Source organism: Myxocyprinus asiaticus, chromosome 10, assembly GCF_019703515.2.
Source record: "Myxocyprinus asiaticus isolate MX2 ecotype Aquarium Trade chromosome 10, UBuf_Myxa_2, whole genome shotgun sequence".
NCBI classification, from domain to species: Eukaryota; Metazoa; Chordata; class Actinopteri; order Cypriniformes; family Catostomidae; genus Myxocyprinus; species Myxocyprinus asiaticus.
Window position 1 is genome coordinate 20700932 of NC_059353.1, and position 21348 is coordinate 20722279.

Here is a 21348-nt window from a genome sequence, read left to right on the forward strand (position 1 = left end):
GAGGTTATGTCGTGTAGTGTGGCGTGATGGGATTCTGTTCCCCATATGCGTAACTACGCAATGTCAAGTGGACTGAGTCGTAAGGGAACATCTCGGTTACGTACGTAACCTCGGTTCCTTGACACGAAGGGAACGAGACATTGCGAACACTAGCCGCACTACAAGACTCCGAGTTCTTGAGACACAAGCAATGCACTCCTTGTTCTCAGTCAGAAATTCTGAGGAAATGGTGTCTGCACACCTGTTTTTATAGCGGTCAGTTTCACGCCAAAACAGGTGGGGTTCAAACACCATAGCCAATATTAGAATACTGGCATTATTGTAGAGAGGTTTCAAATAGGTCATGTATGAAGGCACTCCCCATATGCGTAACTACGCAATGTCTCGTTCCCTTCGTCTCAGGGAACCGAGGTTATGTACGTAACCAAGACGATTTACAACATGGTATAATTAATGATCCGTGGGGTATTTTGAGCTGAAACTTCATAGACATATTCTGGGGATACCTGAGACTTATATTACATCTTGTAAAAAGTACAATAATAGGTCTCCTTTAAACCCTCCAAAATTGGCCCCATTCACTTCCATTGTAAGTGCCTCACTGTAACCTCGATTTTTCTTTTAAAGAAAAGGAGGGAAGAGTCTAAATTAATTTTTGTGGAAATCAACATTATGCACAAATGCTGTCGATTGAGCTTAACTTGTATTTAACCCGAAATATTCCTTTAAATGATTAAAATAATCCAAGTTTTAATACAATAACATCTTTGCATTTATGCTGCCTTCATGTGCTATCATAATTATCCTACTTCCCACTTCTGAAGTAGTAATTACGAGTACGTCGTGTTCACGTGCATTGTTGTCAGAAAGACAGATATGAATGAACAACGCCAGGTTCATTCATACATAATTTTTGAGGAACTTTTATTTTGACAGCATAATAAATTACTCAGTTAGCTTGCTGACGACAATGGAATTTTTGGTCAAATACATGCTATTTTATCGGTGTAAAAATGTACAATAAGCATCAAATGGTTGCTGATATACATAAATTAATTTGACCAAAACGGCAAGTACTAACAATTAACTGTATTTACAAAAATGAACAAAACCTGTCATTCACTACAGAAACCGTTCTCTCCTCCGCCATATTGAAAGTTTACGAATCCTCCCATCCTGGAATCTCGGGCATCAAAATTATCTCCGAGTTTCCCAGTCGTAACTACGACTTGAGGGGTCGTTCATGTGCAACTTTCTTGCAAAGTTTCTTATATATACAGACGATACATTTACAGAACGTAGAAAAGCAGAAAACGAGTAGCTCTTGCAAATTTGAGACATCTAATCTTCTAAATAAATATGTTATTTACTCGATATGTTCATTTACTAGGCTAGTTCGCGAACCATACGCCGTCCTTCGTGTTTAAATTAACTCCCAGCATCTTTCATTTCTGCGTTATTATAGTTTAACTCACCTGATTAACTAAAAAATGTGTAGACTGAAGAAAAGTCCAAATTAATTCGGATGATGTCCTAAAAAAAACCCCGCCTGTAGCGGTAGCTTGCTAACTACATGGAGCGCAAACGTAATATGGGTTTGGTTGCTAGGATACAGAGACCGATTGCCATTGGCTATCCACGAGAGATTTTACAATGTGTCGCGTATCGATTATGTTTTCACCATCCACCCTGTGTTTTTTCTCTTTTGTGATTACATTTCTAACTGGATTTATTTGACAAATTTCTACTGCCTAATGCGTTTAAACCAAAGCATTATTGAAAGCCCTAGTGTGTTTTGGCACGCATGAGTCGCCGTAGCTCCGCCCCTGGTTTGTGCACATGATGAACTGTCTGGTGATATTTGTGTTTTAGTAAAGTAGCTGTTAGTGGTTTGACGTGTGCAAACGAGACTTTGCGATGAGTTCATTAAACGGAAAGACAATTACAGTTGTTGGAAGGTGAGAGATCTTAAGGTCAATCTGCCAAGCTAAGATAATGAATATAAGCAGACATTTACTGTGATTATCTAATAAAATCGCTGTGTGGTCTTTGAACCCTCTGTGATAGTGTTTATGGATTTATGTGTTAATACCTGGCTTGTTTGAAATGAGCAATGCAATGTTTTGGCCAAACTAAAGTAAACACATGACTCTATACTATGCGTAATAGTATGTTCGTAATAAATTATTTATATAAATTTGCTCTGTGCAGGACGTTTAGGGCTCTTATTATGACTTTTTTTTACTGGGTTTTTCATGCATAACCATAATTTTTTTTAAAATCTGTGCTATATTTGCCTGGCAATAAAATTTCTGTTTAGCTATCAAGGATGTTACTCATTAAAATAAATAAATAATAATAAATATATATGTTGCTTACACATTGTTTCTCTTCTTCCTATTTTATGTATGTTGCATCATAAAGTGGACTGATTGGCCGTTCCTGGGCCATGGTGTTCCTTAGTGGAGGATACAAGGTCAAGATCTATGACAACAAACCAGGACAGGCATCAAGAGCCATCACAGAGATCAGGTCAATTGTCCCCCCACAAAAATAATAATAATAATAATAAAAATGTCCTCCCTTTAACAGCACTGCTCAGCCTTTGTCCTCTAAATGGACCTTATACATGCATATAGAGCCAATAGTCAAGTGAAGTTGTTAAAATAGATTCCAAGATGTCAAGGAAAAGCAATGGTTTAAAACCATAAACATGTAATATAGCATTTAATAAAGCAGTAACCAACCACTTACAACTTCACTTACACTCTTTAACTGTAACTCAAGAAAAGCATGCACAAATTAAAGTTCTATAGAACCAAATGGGACAGTCCATGTCATGTAGGTTTGCTTATGTTGCAACAAAAACACTTCCTTGATTCACCTCTTCTGTCAGCAGAGGGAGTAGTAGGGCTTTCTGTCTTGACTAGACTAATTGTTCTAATGACAGATTAGACTACAGAAGTATATACACTTATCTTTTCTAACAGATACTGAGCCACTTCATTTACTAAGAGGAAATAAAAGCAATGTGGATTTTACAATACACACCAAGCATATACAACTTTTAGATTTACATGTTACACCATTGTGTAAAATTCAGTAGTCTTAGCAAACATAAACAATGATTGAAACCTTTGTGATTTTAATTACCAGGATCTGTTTTGAACACATTTTGTCAACCATTAAAGGATTAGTACACCCTATAACTATAATAAATATAAATATTTATTATAAATATATATTTAATATATTTTATATTTATTTATTGTTTTTAATCTGTGGAACACAAAAGGGGAAATTTTGAAAAATTGTGCTGGTACATTTTTCTTTTCTCTCGATTTTTTTCATACAAGTGGTACATGTGACTCATGCTCTATATTCCAGGTTGTCTGTTACTTACACAAAGCTACCGAATGGCTTCAGAAGATTTGAAATATAGTGAATGAGCCATGTTGACCACATTTATTATACTTTTATGATTCTTTTACATGCTTTTTCGAGCTTGAATGTCTAGAAAATAATGACAGAATTTTCATTTTTGGGTAAAAAAAAAAAAAAACTAAAAGGGATAGTTCACACAAAAATGAAAATTCTCTCATCATTTACTCACCCTCATGGCATCCCAGATGTGTATGACTTCAACTCCCGTGAATCCATAAAACTCCCGTGGTTAAATCCATATCTTTAGAAGTGATATGAGAAGAGTGGGTGAGAAACAGATAAACAAACAGATAAATATTTAAGTCCTTATTTGCTATAAATCTCTTCTTTTGTTTTTGGTGGTTCGCATTCTTCGTGGATATCACCACCTCTGGGCAGGGAGGAGAAAAAATAGTAAAAAAAGACTTAAACATTGATTGATTTCTCACCCACACCTATCATATCGCTTCTGAAGATATAGATTTAACCACTGGAGTCTTATAGATTACTTTTGTCTGTGATTTTTGGAGCTTCAAAGTTCTGGCCACCATTTGCTTGCATTGTATAAACCTACAGAGCTGAAATATTCTTCTAAAAATCTTCGTTTGTGTTCTGCAGAAGAAAGTCATACACATCTGGGATGGCATGAGGGTGAATAAATGAGAGAATTTTCATTTTTGGTTGAACTACCCCTTTAAAGCTAGACATGGTGTTTTTGTGTGTGAGCAGGAAACAGTTTGAGGAACTTCAGCAAGCCAAAATGCTAAGAGGAAATCTCACTGCTGCAGAGCAGTTGAGTTTGCTCAGCAGTCATGATGACCTGCAGAAAGCCCTCGAGGGAGCTTTCTTCATCCAGGTATAGTTCCCTGCTCAAGCATAAATTACTTGCTGCTGGCCCAAAAATTAGATGGGGAAACAGAGGCCAAAATCTCCCTGTTATGGTGTTATGTGAAGAACAAAGGCAACAAGTGTTTTATGTGAAGAGAGATCACATGAAGACCAAATCCATCATACCATATTTAATCCTTTAGTTACTGTGCAAAGCACATGAAACTCAAAAAACTATTTGTGGTTCCACTTCTGAAACTGGTAGAACATTCCAATGATGCTCTAAACCGAAGGGGGATTGTCTCTGTCACTCAAGTTAATTTATGTCTAGTCTCCGCCTCAGATGGCACGCCTGTTTGTCAAAGGTTTTAGTCAAAGGTCTGGAGACTAAATTATGACATTTCACCCAGATTTGAATATTAAAAAGTATTGAACACTTATGAGTGAAACCTCTGTTGGCTGTGGGAAAATGCTTGTTTTTTTTGTTTTTCTCAAGAAGATTAAAGTGTTGTATCTAAACATGCATTTTTTCTGTGTATGGCTATACATCCACTGACTTGCAGATATCTTTTTGTCCCAGTTATGATGCAATCATGATGTAGTCATGCCATAAAGTTCTGGTTTGTGTTGATACTGCTGTTTACACAGGTTAAGTTATATTATTTGTTGGTTTAATCAGTTTGTGTGCTTGTGATTGTTGTCAGTTTTATTTTCTCTAAAATCTTCCCATTCCAGGTTAAAAAAAAAAAAAAAATTCATTTTTTTCCAACAAAGCAGTGTGAGTGAATTCATGTTTATTTTATCAGCAGTGGAAAGAAATTGTTGTTTATTTAATTATGCAATAATTTTTCATTCCACTCCCATGTATTGTTTCCGATCTTGTTTTTCCTCCATGTTTCTTCATATACTGATGGTAAGAATGTTGCTAAAACTCCAGTTATGATATATTTAATGCAGTTGCCTGTGCTCATTTTGTTGTTCTTTGTGTTATCTATCAAAAGGAGTGTGTATTTGAGGATCTGGAGGCCAAGCAAACAGTCTTCCAAGAGTTGGAGAATCTTGTCACCGAAAGCGTGATTCTCAGTAGCTCCACTTCCTGCTTGATGCCAAGCAATGTGTTCTCTCTGGTCCAGAACCGAACTCGATGTATTATATCTCATCCGGTTAGTTATGATTACAGTTTGTAAGTTCAAATATAATATGCACCAGGCCAGTGTTTTCCAACCTTTTTGGTCTTGTGTACCTCCACAGCCCAATAAGTAAAATACCAGAAATGTGTTCCTTTTAACTATTATACAGGATATAATTCAGCAGCAGCATCATTTTTGGCCATTATTACATTCATTTACTGTTAAACCAAAACAGTCAATACTGTGGGTGATAAATAGACTCACCAAACAGCTACCTCTCTCTTTTTAATGAGACAATTGAGCTCAGTTTTGACAGTTCTGGGGGCAAAAATAAAGGAACTGTGTGAAATGTTTCACCTCAGCATATTCAGTACATGTATGTAAGTGAAATAGTTAAACTCTTTGAAGAATAAATGTATGTGTATGGGTTGTAAGTAAAAAAAAAAAAAAAAGTCTCAGCTCATCCCAAGAATTGTGGATCTAAACAGGACGAGTGCGAATCCAGGGCATGCTGAGTGACTCCAGCCAGGTCTCCTAAGCAGCCAATTTGGCCCAGTTGCTAGGGAGGGTAGAGTCACATGGGGTAACCTTCTTGTGGTCGCTATAATGTGTGGTTCTCACTCTCGGTGGGGCGCATGGTGAGTTGTGTGTGGATGCCATGGAGAATAGCGTGAAGCCTCCACACGTGCTACGTCTCCGCAGTAACACGCTCAACAAGCCACGTGATGAGATGCACGGATTGATGGTCTCAGATGCGGAGGCAACTGAGATTCGTCCTCTGCCACCCGGATTGAGGCGAGTCACTACGCCACCACGAGGACTTAGAGCACATTGGGTATTGGGCATTCCAAATTGGGGAGAAAAAAAAAGAATTTAGTTTGAGCTGCAATTTTATAATTGTAACAAAAACCTTTAGTTTTTATATGGATATGTCACGTTTTTCTTGTCAGCTCGGCTGCACATGTATTTGTAGTGAAGAATGGAGTTGAATAATTATGAGGCCCAGAGGGGCTTGACTGGACTTTGGTTCCTGCCTTCACCAGTGGAAATTCCACTCCCATCTTGTGAGCTGAAACTCTTGTTTCCTTGCTTGTGTTGCTGTCCTTCAGAGTAGTGTTTGTAAAATAGTTAACCTTTACCTGTGCATTTAGTGAATGTTTAATCCCGAATGCCAGAAGCATTTTTGATCACCCAGTGAGGGAGACCTTCATAGTGAGAGAGAAGTCCGATACAAGGCCTTTATCTTCTGCTCTGATAAACACAGAAAAAGTGTCTTGTGTGTGAGCAAGGACAGATAAACTGATGTAATGTCCTTTAACATAAGTTTGTTTTTAACCTCACAGGTAAACCCGCCCTACTATGTACGTCTGGTGGAGCTGGTGCCACACCCGGAAACGCTGCCAGCTGTAATGGATGTTGCTTATTCGCTAATGACTGATGTTGGGCAGGCACCTGTGAGTCTCAGGAAGGAGATTGATGGTTTCGCATTGAACCGTGTTCAGTATGCCATCATAGCAGAGTCCTGGAGGCTGGTTCAGGTTGGTTGAGCCAAGGAACAAAATGACAAGCAGATAGAGCCAGTTACACATGTAAACATGTAAGTAAATTACATGTTTATTTTACATAATGGCTTTACAACTTAACCATCCACTGAAGATTCATATTACTCAATTCAGTTCCTTTTTTGCCATTGTAAAAATGTGTCAGTGTGATTCCATCATGGTGCAATACTGAATATATTCTCGTATATAAACATTTATACAACAGTTAGTTCCAGTCCTCGAATATGATTGGACGAGAGATGTTCCAAGAGCACTGATGTCTTACACCATCAGCACTGTAACTCGTTACTGTTTGTATTACTCCGCTTGTGTTCGTGGCATTCTAAACTTAAGTGTAAGAGCAGTGCAGGTGTCAAAAAGACACTAGATGAGTGTCTTTTCATTTTTGACTGTGACACTAAAGATTTTAGCCAGCAGGTGGCAGCAAAAGACCATTGTTATGTGTTGCGAGCCAGTTAAGAGTCAGCAATGTCAGTCAGCAAGCGGATTCTTTGAAGTCATCTGCATGTCTCTCATTCCATGATCGTTTGGATTACTACTACACTACAGCTGGGAAATTTAGTTAAACTAACAGCTTCAGCATTAAGGCTTATCACAGCTGAGAGACACAACAGACAAAGTAACATACTCAAAGTGTTTACCTACCGGAGTTTCCGCATTGGGAGGAGATTGTAAAAATTCAACATGGCAGAGGAGAGAATGAACCGGCTACCACAAAATACTTAGGGAGGACCCCGCTCGGATGGTTATTTTTACTCAGAGAAAATAAGATCTATTTGACCAAAATCCCATTATCTTCAGCAAGCTGACATGTTTGTCCACAGCTGAGGAATAGAGTTAAAAAGCTATAGCTTTACTGTTCATCTCTGCTTGGGTGTCACGACAGATGCAGGTAATCACACATGCTTGATAGCACTCTCTCTCTCTCTCTCTCTCTCAAACACACACACACACACACACACACACACTCATCCTTGTTTCTCCAATAACTTGTTAGAAACAGCCAACCCATCGTTACTAGTTCTAAAGTGACATTTTCAAATTAGTAAAGGAGGCTTGGGCGCATCTTTTGAACTAGCAACGGCTGATCCTGATCTGTGGCGTAAGAAAGTAGTTCCATGCATGAGTGCCTTTTTTTTTTTTTTTTTTTTTTTGGACAGTCCTTAGTTTTTCCTAATTTTACTTGTTCGTTGAACTGTTGTATAAAAGCAATATCACACTCGCAATTGTGCTGCATGGCCCTAAATTAGCATGGCTGTGATTGCCTGTGACCGAATCACAGCCGTGCTGATATAGGGCCATACAGCACTCTTGCTTGTGTGATATTACTTTAATATTGATGAATAAATAGGGAGAGATACTGTATGTGAGTAATAGTACTGATAGTTTAGACTATAAGGGACCTATTTTGAGACCGCTACATCTTAAGTGCAGTGCATGCGATACGCTATACGCACAAAGTCTGTTGGGCATGGCCATTAAGTTTAGCTATTTTTGTGCAAGCATGCTAGGTGTAAGTGGGTGGATGAAAAGGTGTGAAATAAATAAAGACAGATGAGTTTAGACTTTTGAGTTTAGCGCTGAGAATAAACGTGGTTCTCAGACATTTTAAGTGCATTGACTTATATTCTCACAAAAACAGCAAATAAGGCCTTGTGCAACTTCATTTATGGACTTCCCATATATTTTTGCGAATCACCCACTTTTTGCACACAAACATCCACAGATATCACGAACGCTCCCACCCACCTAGTTGCGCATTGCCCAGGGACGAATATTTCACTTAGAATTAGCGCTCTCACGATAATCGGATAAGAGGTAGTGTACAGTCATGGCCCATGGCCATGTGCCAAACGTGATACAAAAATAGGCCCCTGTATTAATTATATTACTAACATCTGTGACTACACATCAGTTGAACTATGTTAATTGTGTCAATTGTAAACAACCTATACTGAGTCTGTCTTAATGTCTAATGAATTATTCATAAATAATGTATTATTCATATTTACACTGAGTCAAAACATTATGACCACTCACAGGTGAAGCGAATAACATTGATCATCTCCTAACAAGGTGGCATGTCAAGGTCTAGGTATATTAGATGGTAAGCGAACAATCAGTTCTTGTAGTCAACGTGTTGAATGCAGAAGAAATGGGCAGGAGTAAAGACCTCAATGACTTTGACAAGGGCCAAATTGTTATGGCCAGACGACTGGGTCGGAGCATCTCTGAAATGGCATGGCTTGGGAGTGCTCCCAGTCAGCAGTTGCGAGTACCTACTGACAATGTTCCGAGGAGGGACAAACCACAAACCGGCAACAGGGTGTTGGGTGCCTAAGGCTCATAGATGTGCAAGGGCAACGAAAGCTATCCTGTCTGGGCCGAACCGACAGAAGGTCTACTTTGGCACAAGTCACAGAAAATTTTAATGATTGTTACAGGAGGAATGGATCACAAACAGTGCATCGCACCCTGCTACATATGGAGCTGCGTAGCTGCAGACCTTCAGAGTGCCCATGATTACCCCATCCACTGTCAGAAGCGCCTAAAATGGGCACGTGAGTGTCGGAACTGGACCTTGGGACAGTGGAAGAAGGTTGCCTGGTCCGATGAGTCCCAGGGAAGTGATGGCACCAGGTTGCACTGTAGGAAGATGACAAGCCGTTGGAGGGAGTGTGATGCTCTGGGCAATGTTCTGCTGGGAAACCCTGGATCTGGCCATTCATGTGGACCTCAATTTGACCTACTAAACATAGTTGCAGACCAGGTACACCCCTTCATGGCAATGGTATTCCCTGATGGCAGTGGCCTCTTTCAGCAGGAAAATGTGCCCTGCCACATGGGTTGGATGTGCTGGACCAACAAGTCCGATTTACGGCAGTTCCACCTCGCTACTTACAGGACTTGAAGGATCTGCTGCTAATGTCTTAGTGCCAGATACCACAGGACATTTTCAGGGGTCTTGTAGAGTCCATACCTCAGCGGGTCGGTGCTGTTTTGGAGGCACGCGGAGGACAAACTGCATATTAGGCAGGTGGTCATAATGTTTTGGCTTATTGGTGTATAATCAATAACTCATAACACTCTAGGCTGTGGACAGCAGTGATTTTACCACAGTGATATTAAAAAGGCCCCTTACCCATGGTAAAATCGCTGTGTTTCAGTGTTTCTCTCTCTTGAGGGAGACATTCAATATAGTCAGCTTGTCTTTCCTCACACTGGTGGTTTTGTCCCAGGCTGTACAGTACACCTGTGTTACAGTGTATCAAATGAACATAGGGTAGAATAGGGTGATCCACTTTAAAAACAAGCCTTTTTTGACTCCGTCCACAATCAAAAACAAAAAGCCAAGTCAAGAAAGCACTTCCACAAAGAAAGGATACCTTACTTTGAACTTGAAGAGTCAACACTGATTCATTCTTAGCGGCAGAAATGATTATGTTAATCATTCAGACGAGTAATTCACATTAAAGACAAAACACTAAATAGCTTGTTCTGTCCAGGGTATATTATGAAGTCACATTAAAGACTGTGATGATAATGATTGATAGTAACATTGAATGAGGTTCTACTCACAGGTGTGTCAGTGTGTATCTGGATTATACGGAGCATATACTGTGTAATGGATGTGTTGTGAAATCTTGTCGGAATACTATACGCATGGGAAAGTTCAGTTAAGGAAAGGCAGTAAACTCTCTCAAGAAACCCTAATACTAACCATAGTGGTAGTTAATCTTTACACGTAAACCAATACATTACACGTGAAACATCTTCTATAAGTTAGTGCTGTGCATCAGTGTTACCCATTTTGGTAAAAAAAAAAAAAAAAAAAAAAAAATCATATTTTGGTTGCAATATGGCTACAGTACATCATCTTTAACACTGGGGGGGGAATTGAAATACAAATATATGTAGATGTAGCCTACTGTAAATGTCAATGTCCATTCTGCTCTTTTCCTTAGGATAAAGAAAATTACACAATTAATACGGCAACACTGAACTTAGCTGGTGAAAATGGTATACTGCATACTCTTACTAGACTACTAGACTCAACTGACTTGACAGCTTTACTCTTTTCAGAGATTTATAATTGCCCAAGCGAGGCAGAACTGAAATCTTGTGAGGCTCTGGTTCTATAGACAAAAAGTCACATTGGTAGTAAACATCTTTTAAATTGTATATAGGTCTACCCATTAGTCTTATTTTTCATGCTCTGTTTAGGATGTTATTTTTTAAAGATTGCCCTCTTTCTCGTCAGAAGAAGTTAATACAGGGGTTTCCATCCTCGTAACTTTTTTCCTTCTTTCCTCATGTCATTCCACATTTATTGATAAGGTTATTTGGTATGGAACAGTACGTAGAATCAAACAGAACAAAATCAGTACATTTTATAATCCTACTTGTGTCTCATTAATTGATTTAATTTCTTAACAAGGTATCATTTTGTTGTTAACGAGGTATTATAATTATTATTTCAGAGAGGAAAATTAAACTTAAAAACTACAAGCCATGGGGCCTGGGTAGCTCAGTGGTAAAATACGCTGGCTACCACCCCTGGAGTTCGCTAGCTCGCTAGTTCGAATCCCAGGGCGTGCTGAGTGACTCCAGCCAGGTCTCCTAAGCAACCAAATTGGCCCGGTTGCTAGGGAGGGTAGAGATATAGAGGGTAGACCTCGTGGTCGCTATAATGTGGTTCGTTCTCGGTGGTGAGTTGAGCGTGGTTGCCGCGGTGGATGGCGTGAAGCCTCCACGCGCTATGTCTCCGTGGCAATGCGCTCAACAAGCCACGTGATAAGATGCGCGGGTTGACGGTCTCGGACGCAACTGGGATTCGTCCTCCGCCACCCAGACTGAGGCGAATCACTACGCGACCATGAGGGAATTGGGCATTCCAAATTGGGAGAAAAAGGAAAAAAAATAAATAAATAAATAAAAAACTACAAGCCATAGGGTTCAAATATTGGTAAGAATCATCAGCAATCTGAGCACAGAAATTCTTAGGCATTTAACCCCAGATTGTGACGGTGGGACTGTTTTTGACATTAGCATGTTTTGGATTACCTGCTACATGACAAAAAAAAAAAAAAAATTCACCTTTCTTTGTTTAAAAACAAATGGTCTCAAAGAATTTCTGAAAAATCTGCTACAGTGTAGCTGTTGAAAGATCACATCAAAGAAGTCATTTTGTAGTCACGTGACGCCATGCGAGGTTCAGACGTGTGAACGGTGAGCTCTGCGCACTTTGCTAGTTTTAATACTTTTTATGTCATAAACCGGTGAGATTTGATACACCCTGATTCTTAACTGTTCTAGGAAGACAATGTCAAATAATTCAAAATCCTTAGGTTCGGGAGACATTAAAAGACACTTACGTGCTCAAGCTGACGTCCCAGAGCAGGCCGCAAGTCCGGGAGCTGATTTGGCCAGAGAAGTGAAGGAAATTCGCAAGAATTGTTGAACGTGTCGGCAGTGCTGATGAAGGTCATTGCTGACTTGGAGGATCTTGCTGTAATATGTTGATTGATCATGGCCATGGAGACGAAATTCAATGAGGTGGTTACAAGAGTGGGGGATGTCGAGAAACGGATCGCGTATCTGGAGTCTTCGGAGAGGGAATTAGCTGCTAATCCGCTAGAGACCGAGGTGGATTTGGAGCACATCTGGGAGAAGTTGGAGGATTTGGAGAATCGTAACCAGTGGAATAACATCTGAATTGTTGGAATTTTCTGAGGATGAAAAAGGTCAGGATATGTTGAAATTCTTTCCGAGTCTGCTCAACATAACATGCCATAAGCTGGAAATCAAGCATGCTCACAGGGTTACGGCTTGGCGATCCACTGAGGGAGACAGGCCCTGACCAATTCTGGCCAAATTTCTGAGATCATCCGATAAAGATCTCGTGTTATGTGAGGCGAGGAGTAAAGGAAGGCTTTCTTGGAAGAACCACAGCATTTTCTTGTTTCCAGGCTTTGTAAATTCGACAAGAGAGAAACGTGATCAATTCAAGGAATGCAAGAAACTCTTACATCAATGGAAGGTTGCTTTTGCACTGATGTCCTGGGCCAAATTGAGAATAGATGCTAAGGATGGCCGCAAAGTATTTACATGTCCCCAGCAAGCAGTGTCCTTCATCAAGTCAATGGACTGAGTAAGTTATTATTTTGTGGTTCTCACGTTGCAGCCAAGTGGTTCAGTTATATACACTGAACATCCACTTGATCATCCGAAGCAGCTGAGCTCCTTTTTTATTTCTTTTTGTGCTGGTTCCACCTAGTGGCTGGAGTTTGTTTTGTGTAGCAGCACTCCTTCGGGATAGTGTTGTGGATGAATCTGCATGTTCTCTATGCTTATGCCTCCTATTGGTTGGAGTTTGTTTTGTGGAGTATTTCTTGCAGGATATTGGAGTGACTGGGTCATTTGTTGCACTCATGTAGCAGTTGAATGGGTCAGCTCACTGAACATTCGTTTGACTGTCCGAGGAAACTGAACTGCCTTTTGTGTGTGTGTGTGTGTGTGTGTGTGTGTGTGTGTGTGTGTGTGTGTGTGTGTGTGTGCTGGTTCTGCTAGCGGCTGGAGTTTGTTTTGTGGAGGAACACACTTTTGGGACAGTTATGTGGATGAATCTACACGTTCTTTGTGTTTATTCTGCCTATTGGCTGGAGTTTGTTTTATAGATTATCTTCTGTTGTGTAATTCTGTTTTACAAAATTTGTATAGAAACACCAGACTTGAGCAATCCGACGGCAAAGTTGTCGCGGGGGCTCTCGTAGGCGTACATGGACTGTTTGAGTTTAGAGAGATGGACGCTGTTGTGCACGGGGTTAATGCGCACGTTTTTTTTCTGTTTGTTTGGTTCAGGGGGAGGTTTGGGGTTTGATTGTTGCACTAATGTGGAATGTGGTCTTCATAATTTTCTTTTTGACACAATCTATTTTTTCTAATATATCAAAATGTCAAATGTTAGTATGAGTGGATTGTCTCTCTCCACGTGGAATATGAATGGGTTAGGGCACCCCATAAAAAGAAGGAAGGTTATTTATCTTCTTAAACGTAAGAAATATGATAAAGTGTTTCTTCAAAAATCACATCTTTCCCCACAGGAAGCTGAAAAATTTGGGAAGATATGGGGTGGACATGTTATCTTTAGTGCTGGCTCAAGTAAGAGCAGGGGAGTCATTACACTGATAAGTAAGCATCTACAATTCAAATGTCTCAAACAGATTAAAGATAAATTAGGATATGTCATTATTGTTTTAGCAGAAATTCAGGGGCAAAGTTTGATTTTGGATAATATTTACGCACCTAACGCTGATGATCAGGGCTATCTATAAGATATAGAAAAAATATAGATCTTGAAGGGATGTTGCAAGCCGCTGGCACCCCTCATGATCTAATATTGGGAGGAGACTAATCTATTGATGGACTCAGTCCTTGATCATAGAGAAGCAAAAGTGTGTAAGCCCCCTAGAGCAACATTGACGCTTCACAGGATGTGTAAAAATCTTGGTCTAACAGATATTTGGAGACTTTTGAACCCATATGGTAGGGACTATAAATTTTTTTCATCAGTCCATAAGATTTATTCTAGAATAGATTTTTTTATATATATCTAAGTCCCTCATTTCATCTGTTGTTGATTGCTCAATTGGAAACATCTTAGTCTCAGATCACACCCTGGTGAGTTTAGAGGTATTGCCACATACAGAGAAAAATAAATCATATAGTTGGCGCTTTAATGTATCCCTTTTGCAAAATCCTGAATTCCAACAAATGTTAAAGGCTGAAATCAGTGTTTATATGGAGACCAACTGGTCCTCAGTATCCTCTGTGGGCATGGCTTGGGAGGCACTTAAGGCGTTTCTTAGGGGTCGGATCATACATTATGCCTCATTCATCAAAAAATCCAAAGCACGAGAACTCGTGGAGTTGGAAGGGAATATTAAAAGTGCCGAGGCAGAGCTGGAGCGGCGAATGTCGTCTGATGGCCTCAGAGAATTGATCCGATTGAAATACAGATATAATACTATTTTGTCACGGAAGGTGGAGTTTTGGCTATTCAGGGCAAAACAGTCATACTTTGAGTCGGGGGACAAAGCAGGGAAGCTTTTGGCTAGATATATAAAGCAGAGAGACTCTTTTTCTACCATTCCCTCAGTGAAATCTGCTGGTGGTGAAATATTTACCTCGGCCATTGATATTAATAATGCTTTTAAAGAATTCTATCTTGATCTCTATAGTTTCACATCTTTGTCTACTGATGAAGACATTAGAAACTTTGTGGAACCATTAGAACTCCCTAAACTGATGAAAATTATTTTAGGGGGGCCTGGGTAGCTCAGCGAGTAAAGACGCTGACTGCCACCCCTGGAGTCACGAGTTCGAATGCAGGGCATGCTGAGTGACTCCAGCCAGGTCTCCTAAGCAACCAAATTGGCCCGGTTGCTAGGGAGGGTAGAGTCACATGGGGTAACCTCCTCGTGGTCGCTATAATGTGGTTCTCACTCTCAGTGGGGCACATGGTGAGTTGTGCATGGATGCCACGGAGAGTAGCGTGAAGCCTCCACAAGCGCTATGTCTCCGCAGTAACACACTCAACAAGCCATGTGATTAGATGCATCACTACGCCACCATGAGGACTTAAAGCACATTGAGAATTGGCCATTCCACATTGGGGAGAAAAGGGGAGAAAAAAATTATCTTGATTCTGAGATAAACTTGGATGAGCTTGGTAATTAAGGCCAGACGCCTTTGCCGCTGAAGTTTTTAGATCTTATGCTACAGAACTGGCTCCACCTTTGTTAGAAGTTTATACGGAATCATTAAAGAATGGAAAGCTTCTGCCAACCATGACACAAGCGTGGATCAGTCTGATTCTTAAAAAGGACAAAGATCCAAGCGAGTGTAAGAGTTACCATCCAATTTCCCTGATCCAGCTAGATGTAAAAATATTGTGAAAATGTTTGGCTAACCGATTAAGTAAAGTCATGACATCTTTTATACATATAGATCAGGTGGGGTTTATTCAGGGCCGCAGCTCTTCTGATAACACTAGGCATTTCATCAATATCATGTGGTCAGTGGCGAATGATCAGACTCCGGTCGCTGCCATTTCACTTGATGCCGAAAAGGCGTTCGATATGGTAGAATGGGATTATCTTTTTAAGATTTTGGAAATACATGGATTCAGGAATACTTTTATTGGATGGATTAAGTTACTTTATATACACCCGGTAGCAGCGGTACAAACAAATGGATTAATTTCAGATTATTTTACTCTGGATAGGGGTACCCGGCAGGGTTGCCCTCTTTCCCCATTATTGTTCTGTCTTGCCCTGGAACCATTAGCAGCCGCGATAAGAAAGGAAGATAGTTTTCCAGGGGTGGTGGCGGGAGGTATGGCGCATAAGCTTTTGCTTTTACGCAGATGATATTTGATTATTCGTCTCCAACCCCACTAGATCTATGCCTTGCCTCCATAGAATGATTAATTCCTTTTCTAAATTTCAGGATATAGAGTCAATTGGTCTAAATCCGAAGCTTTGGCTCTGACAGCATACTGCCCAGTTATGGCTTTTCAGCCGGGCGTCTTTCAGTGGCCCAAACAGGGAATTAAGTATTTGGGCATTTTATTCCCAGCAAGTTTGTGTGATTTAGTTAATTTTGACCCTTTAATAAAAGTGTTTTCTAGCGATGTGGGCAGGAGGGCTTCATTACATTTATCGATGATTGGGAAGGTTAATGTTATTAAAATGAATTGAATTCCAAAATTCAACTACCTGCTACAATCTCTCCCTGTAGATGTCCCCCTCTCTTATTTCAATCAATTTGATAGCATAGCGAAGTCCTTCATTTGGAATGGTAAGCGTCCCAGATTACATTTCAATAAATTACATAGGCCGATTGAAAAAGTTGGGCTAGGCCTTCCCAAGATTTTGTTTTATTATTATGCATTTGGTCTCAGACATTTGGCTCATTGGTCGCTTCCACCTGAGCGAGCCCCTCCCTGGTTTTGTATTGAACAGGAAGTTCTTGCCCCTATTTTGCCATTGCAAAGCCTTTCTATTAAACTAACCGGAGAAGTTAAGTTACACCCCGTTATACTCACATTTTCATGCGGTATGGACAAAAGTTTCCAGAGGTTTAATTCAGACATTTATTTAAATATTGCCTCGAGCATATGGCTGAACCCAAAATTACATATTAATAAGTCCCCTTTCTGCTGGTCAGAGTGGATTGTGAGGGAGGTTAATATGCTCAGTGACCTATATGAGAGTGGAGTGATGAGATTCTTTGAAAATATGTTTCAGCATTTTAGGATTCCCAGATCTCAGTTCTTTAGGTAGTTACAGCTGCGCCACCTGCTCTGTACTATTTTTGGGAGTAGTACACAGCCCCCTAAAGTGGCAGATACTCTGGAAGTGGTGATTACTCCCTGTTAATTCAGAGTCTGGGGGACGGAGCTTCAACTTCTCTCAAGAGATTATGGGAGAAAGATTTAAACTTGGTATTGGAGGAGGGAGTGCGGGCTAGGATTCTAAAAAACGTCAAGTCTACATCTAGAGATGCAAGGGTGCGTCTGATGCAATTTAAGATTTTACATCGAGTCTATTGGACCCCCTCTAGATTGTATAGGCTTGGTCTTAAAGACACACCCACATGCTGGCAATGCCAATCAGAAGACGAGGACACAACCCATGTTTTTTGGGGATGTGTTAAGATCCAAGAATTTTGGTTGAGGGTTCAGAGCTTTATGTGTGACGTATTGGACACTCAGTTTTAATTTTGCCCCAGACTCTGTATCTTGTCGGTCATTAATATTGGGGATAGACATTTAAAAAGTTGGGTCCTAGCCAGAGTTATGATCGGCAGATGAATCATCCTCAGGGGATGGAAGTCGGCTGGGGCACCCTCGTTTTGTGAGTGATGCGGAAAGATGGGCAGGGTGGCGGCATTCGAGGAGGTGATTTGTAGAAGGCTGGGAAAATGGGATTTGTTTGACAGAATGTGGGGTGGATATTTGGATATTATTTTTTGGAGGGCTCTCAGGGAGGGGCAGCGGAGAGGGATTTGTAGTTTAGATGTGTATGTGCATTCTTGTTGTTTTTTGAAAGTATTTTCTTATTTTTTTTTTTTTTTTTTTTATGTTTTATTTTTTTAAATTTGTTATGTTCTAATTGTTGGTGACCACTGTAGTGCGTGTTTGTGTCGGGTTGGGGGAATGTTCGGGGGGAGGGGTTTAATGTATATAATTGATTCCGTATTTTATGTTGTGTTTGTCTTATGAATGGAATCAATAAAAATTGTTAACAACAAAAATAAGTTTTTTTGCTGAACCAGTTAAACCAGGACACAAACTGTTAATTGCAAACTGTTCATTTTTGTTTCTGATCATTAAAATTAGTAATTCCGGAAGCTGGTTTTAATTAATAATTGTTCAAAGACTATTTCTGGTCACTTTAGCTTGTGACCTCTTAACTGATGCTGTTGTATCTTTTGCATTGTGCACTATTAGCACTGTTCTGGCCTTGGGATCATCTTTTGTTTAACATGTATTATTTGAGTTTATTAATCATGTTTAACAATGTTAAATAATGAGATAAATTAGATGTTTTTGTACTAGCATAGTACGCTGTTGATGTTTTTTTGGCCCAAATAACGAAACTTAAGAGTCTTAGTTTGAACACCTGTGCTGAAAGCCGTTTGTATAGTTCTAATACCATAGATGAAATACAGTTTGAACCAGTGTGTATTCTGCCAATAGGCTTTCAGAAAAAGCTGAAGTTAATTAAACAAGCATCTCTTAACCATTTTAACATGAAGCTCTGAAGGTCTTAAAACATTGATATCACTCAGCATGCCAAAAATATGTACAGCAAACAAAAATCCTTGCTATGTTTGGGCTGGGTTGTTGAGTTGCTATGTGTCATCTTACATTAGTTGTTTTATTTACGGAAAGAACAGGTGAGGTTTTTGATTTTTATATAGGAAAGAACATTTAAAGGTTGGACACCACCCCAAAAAACAGATTTGCTACCCAAATCCACTCCTGTTTCCTCTCAGAGTTCAGGCAGGCCCTTTGAGAGAGAGCCAGCTCTGGAAAGTAGAGCGGCTGGGAACGCTAATGGTTGACCATGGTGATTACCACAGAGGAAAGGCCATTTTTCACGGTTTCCCCAGCCATCCCGTCGCCTGACGACGCCAAGATAACAGCCTCGTTGTTGCCCACAGGAAATGAACAAAGACCACCCTGTCCCCCTCCTAGACTCATCCCCCACTACCAAGTTTGTGTCCAAGCTTTGATTTCAGCACGGTCAGGCAGCAGGTATCTGTAGCCACAGATAATCTGAGTGCAAAGTGGGCTCAAAGCCTGGCACAACCACAGTTACCTTCCCCTACCATACCATCCAATTGTTCTGAGGACACAGAGTTAAATGATAAGAGAAACCCAATACAGTGGGAGCAGCTTTTGTGCTCTTTGGATATGATGAAAAGGGGGAAAGCCTGTTTTTCCTCAATCAGTTGGACCAAAGCAGGAAGCTGTAATTTCAGGCACAGGAGATCAGAACATCAGTAAACCACTTTTAAAATCCTTTTCTTTCATTCAAGCTTATGATACAGTGTAACTAGCTAAATTAACCTATCCTTCTTCTTGTCCAGGATGGGGTTATCTCAGTAAAGGACATTGATCTGGTGATGTCCGAAGGCCTGGGCATGCGCTACGCTTTTATAGGTCCCATCGAAACCATGCATCTCAATGCACCAGAAGGCAAGCTACCTCTTAACCCATGCAATTTTAAACATGCCATAATGAACCTTATAAAATTAAGCACTGAGAAAGTTTTGTTCTCAATGTAGATGAAAAGAATTTAGTATGGTTTGTGAAAGAGAAATCTTTGAAAACTTGTACTGTTTTTGATTACCATCCTCCTCACATGACCTTCATGCACTAATGAAGGTGTGTAACACTGAGAGAAACTAAAACCATGCACAAATGTGTGTAAATGCGCATGTGTTGAGATCTCATGTTCGTGCTGAATATCAGGAGGCAGTGTGAAGTCTGTCAAATTACCCTGTTCTCCCCATGAACCCTGCTCTGCCATGTGAAACCAGTACTTACTTTTGATGATGACGGATGAATTACAATCCTCAGTCCTGCCTCCTTGTATTGCGAGTGAGGTGTTACAGTAGTTACACTGTAGCGATAAAGCCACCTGTAAACACCAGGCAGCGAGAGTATCACCCTTGTTTCTTCCATCATAGAAATGGTATCTTTGTTCTTGGAATTTGTAAGGGAAGAACTGTGGCTGAACTCTCGCTGGTACACATCTTATCTGCTAAGAGCCTTCTAAAGGCATTCATGCCCTTCAGATGAGGAGCTACTCAAGTCATACTTGAAAACTCTATTTGGAGGGAAAAAAGGCACTAAAGTGTCATTTGGGACACAAACAATTCCACATTGATGTTACATTCTTTTTGTATCTCAGTTTCTCATTATGACAATTGGTAGGCCAATGTTTGATCAACTAAATGTGATTTTTGTTGTTTTGTTAAAAAATACTATGACATTGTTACCTGTGTGATTCTCTGAGATTCTGTTAATGTTATCTTGTGTTTTTATATGTACTATATACTATATCGTAGACATGCAAAACTGTAGATTTATTGAATCGGCTTTCTATTTTGTCTATTCAGGTATAGACGACTATCTCCGGCGCTACAGTGAGGGCATGAAGAGAGTTCTTAGTTCTTTTGGGCCTGTTCCAGACTTTTCTGGAGAGGCGGCAGCTACAATCACAAAAGTATACAAGATCATTGTATTTTTAGTGACCTTCCAGTGTAACATTCTTGCACAAATAGACTCTAATATCAGTAGTTCTTAGTTGTTTCAAAAATCTCAAATGTTCAAAATAATAATTTTTATTTTTATTACAAACTAAAATGAAAATTTAATCACCCACTTTAGGAGATCTGCGAGCTGATCCCTGGTGAGCAGGAGCACCTTGCAGCCAGGAGAGAGAGAAGAGATCAGCTGTTGATGGGTCTGGCTAAACTGAAGAAATGATGCAATTTCATAAAACTACATGAAAGGAAGATTCATAAACATCTGAGCCAAGTTGTCCTTAGTATTTTGGAATACAGACAAGTGGAGGATCCCCCTTCTGAGCAACAGCATGTTTCATTATATATATAAAAAACTGTATCAAAAGATAATCTCAAAAAAGACTGAATATCCATGCAATTACCTTCAAATAATTATGAACTTACCAGTATTTTTAAGACTTAAATTTGTAACAAATTTTGTTTAATTGAAACATCTGCAGCACTTTTTCGCTCATAGTAAATGTATTGTGAAATTCATAATTAAAGGGAAAATAAATGTAAGCAATCTCCAGGTAGCCTAA

General features: G+C 39.8%; 1 protein-coding gene across 1 annotated transcript; it reads left to right on the forward strand.

The window, feature by feature from the left end:
- Positions 1-1802: 1802 nt before the first annotated feature.
- cryl1 (crystallin, lambda 1) lies at positions 1803-21338 on the forward strand. Its single transcript, XM_051709483.1, has 8 exons — positions 1803-1958; positions 2425-2532; positions 4153-4279; positions 5253-5414; positions 6725-6919; positions 19604-19712; positions 20639-20745; positions 20910-21338. The coding sequence occupies exons 1-8, from the start codon at positions 1918-1920 to the stop codon at positions 21006-21008; spliced, it is 948 nt and encodes a 315-aa protein (XP_051565443.1). The 5' UTR covers positions 1803-1917; the 3' UTR covers positions 21009-21338.
- Positions 21339-21348: the final 10 nt, after the last annotated feature.

Bases quoted from the DNA above. Each gene is read 5' to 3' on its own strand.
- cryl1 (XM_051709483.1), top strand. From the start codon at position 1,918: ATGAGTTCATTAAACGGAAAGACAATTACAGTTGTTGGAAG. The intron at 4,280-5,252 runs GTATAGTTCCCT...ATCTATCAAAAG, and splicing joins AGGGAGCTTTCTTCATCCAG to GAGTGTGTATTTGAGGATCT. The intron at 6,920-19,603 runs GTTGGTTGAGCC...CTTCTTGTCCAG, and splicing joins AGTCCTGGAGGCTGGTTCAG to GATGGGGTTATCTCAGTAAA.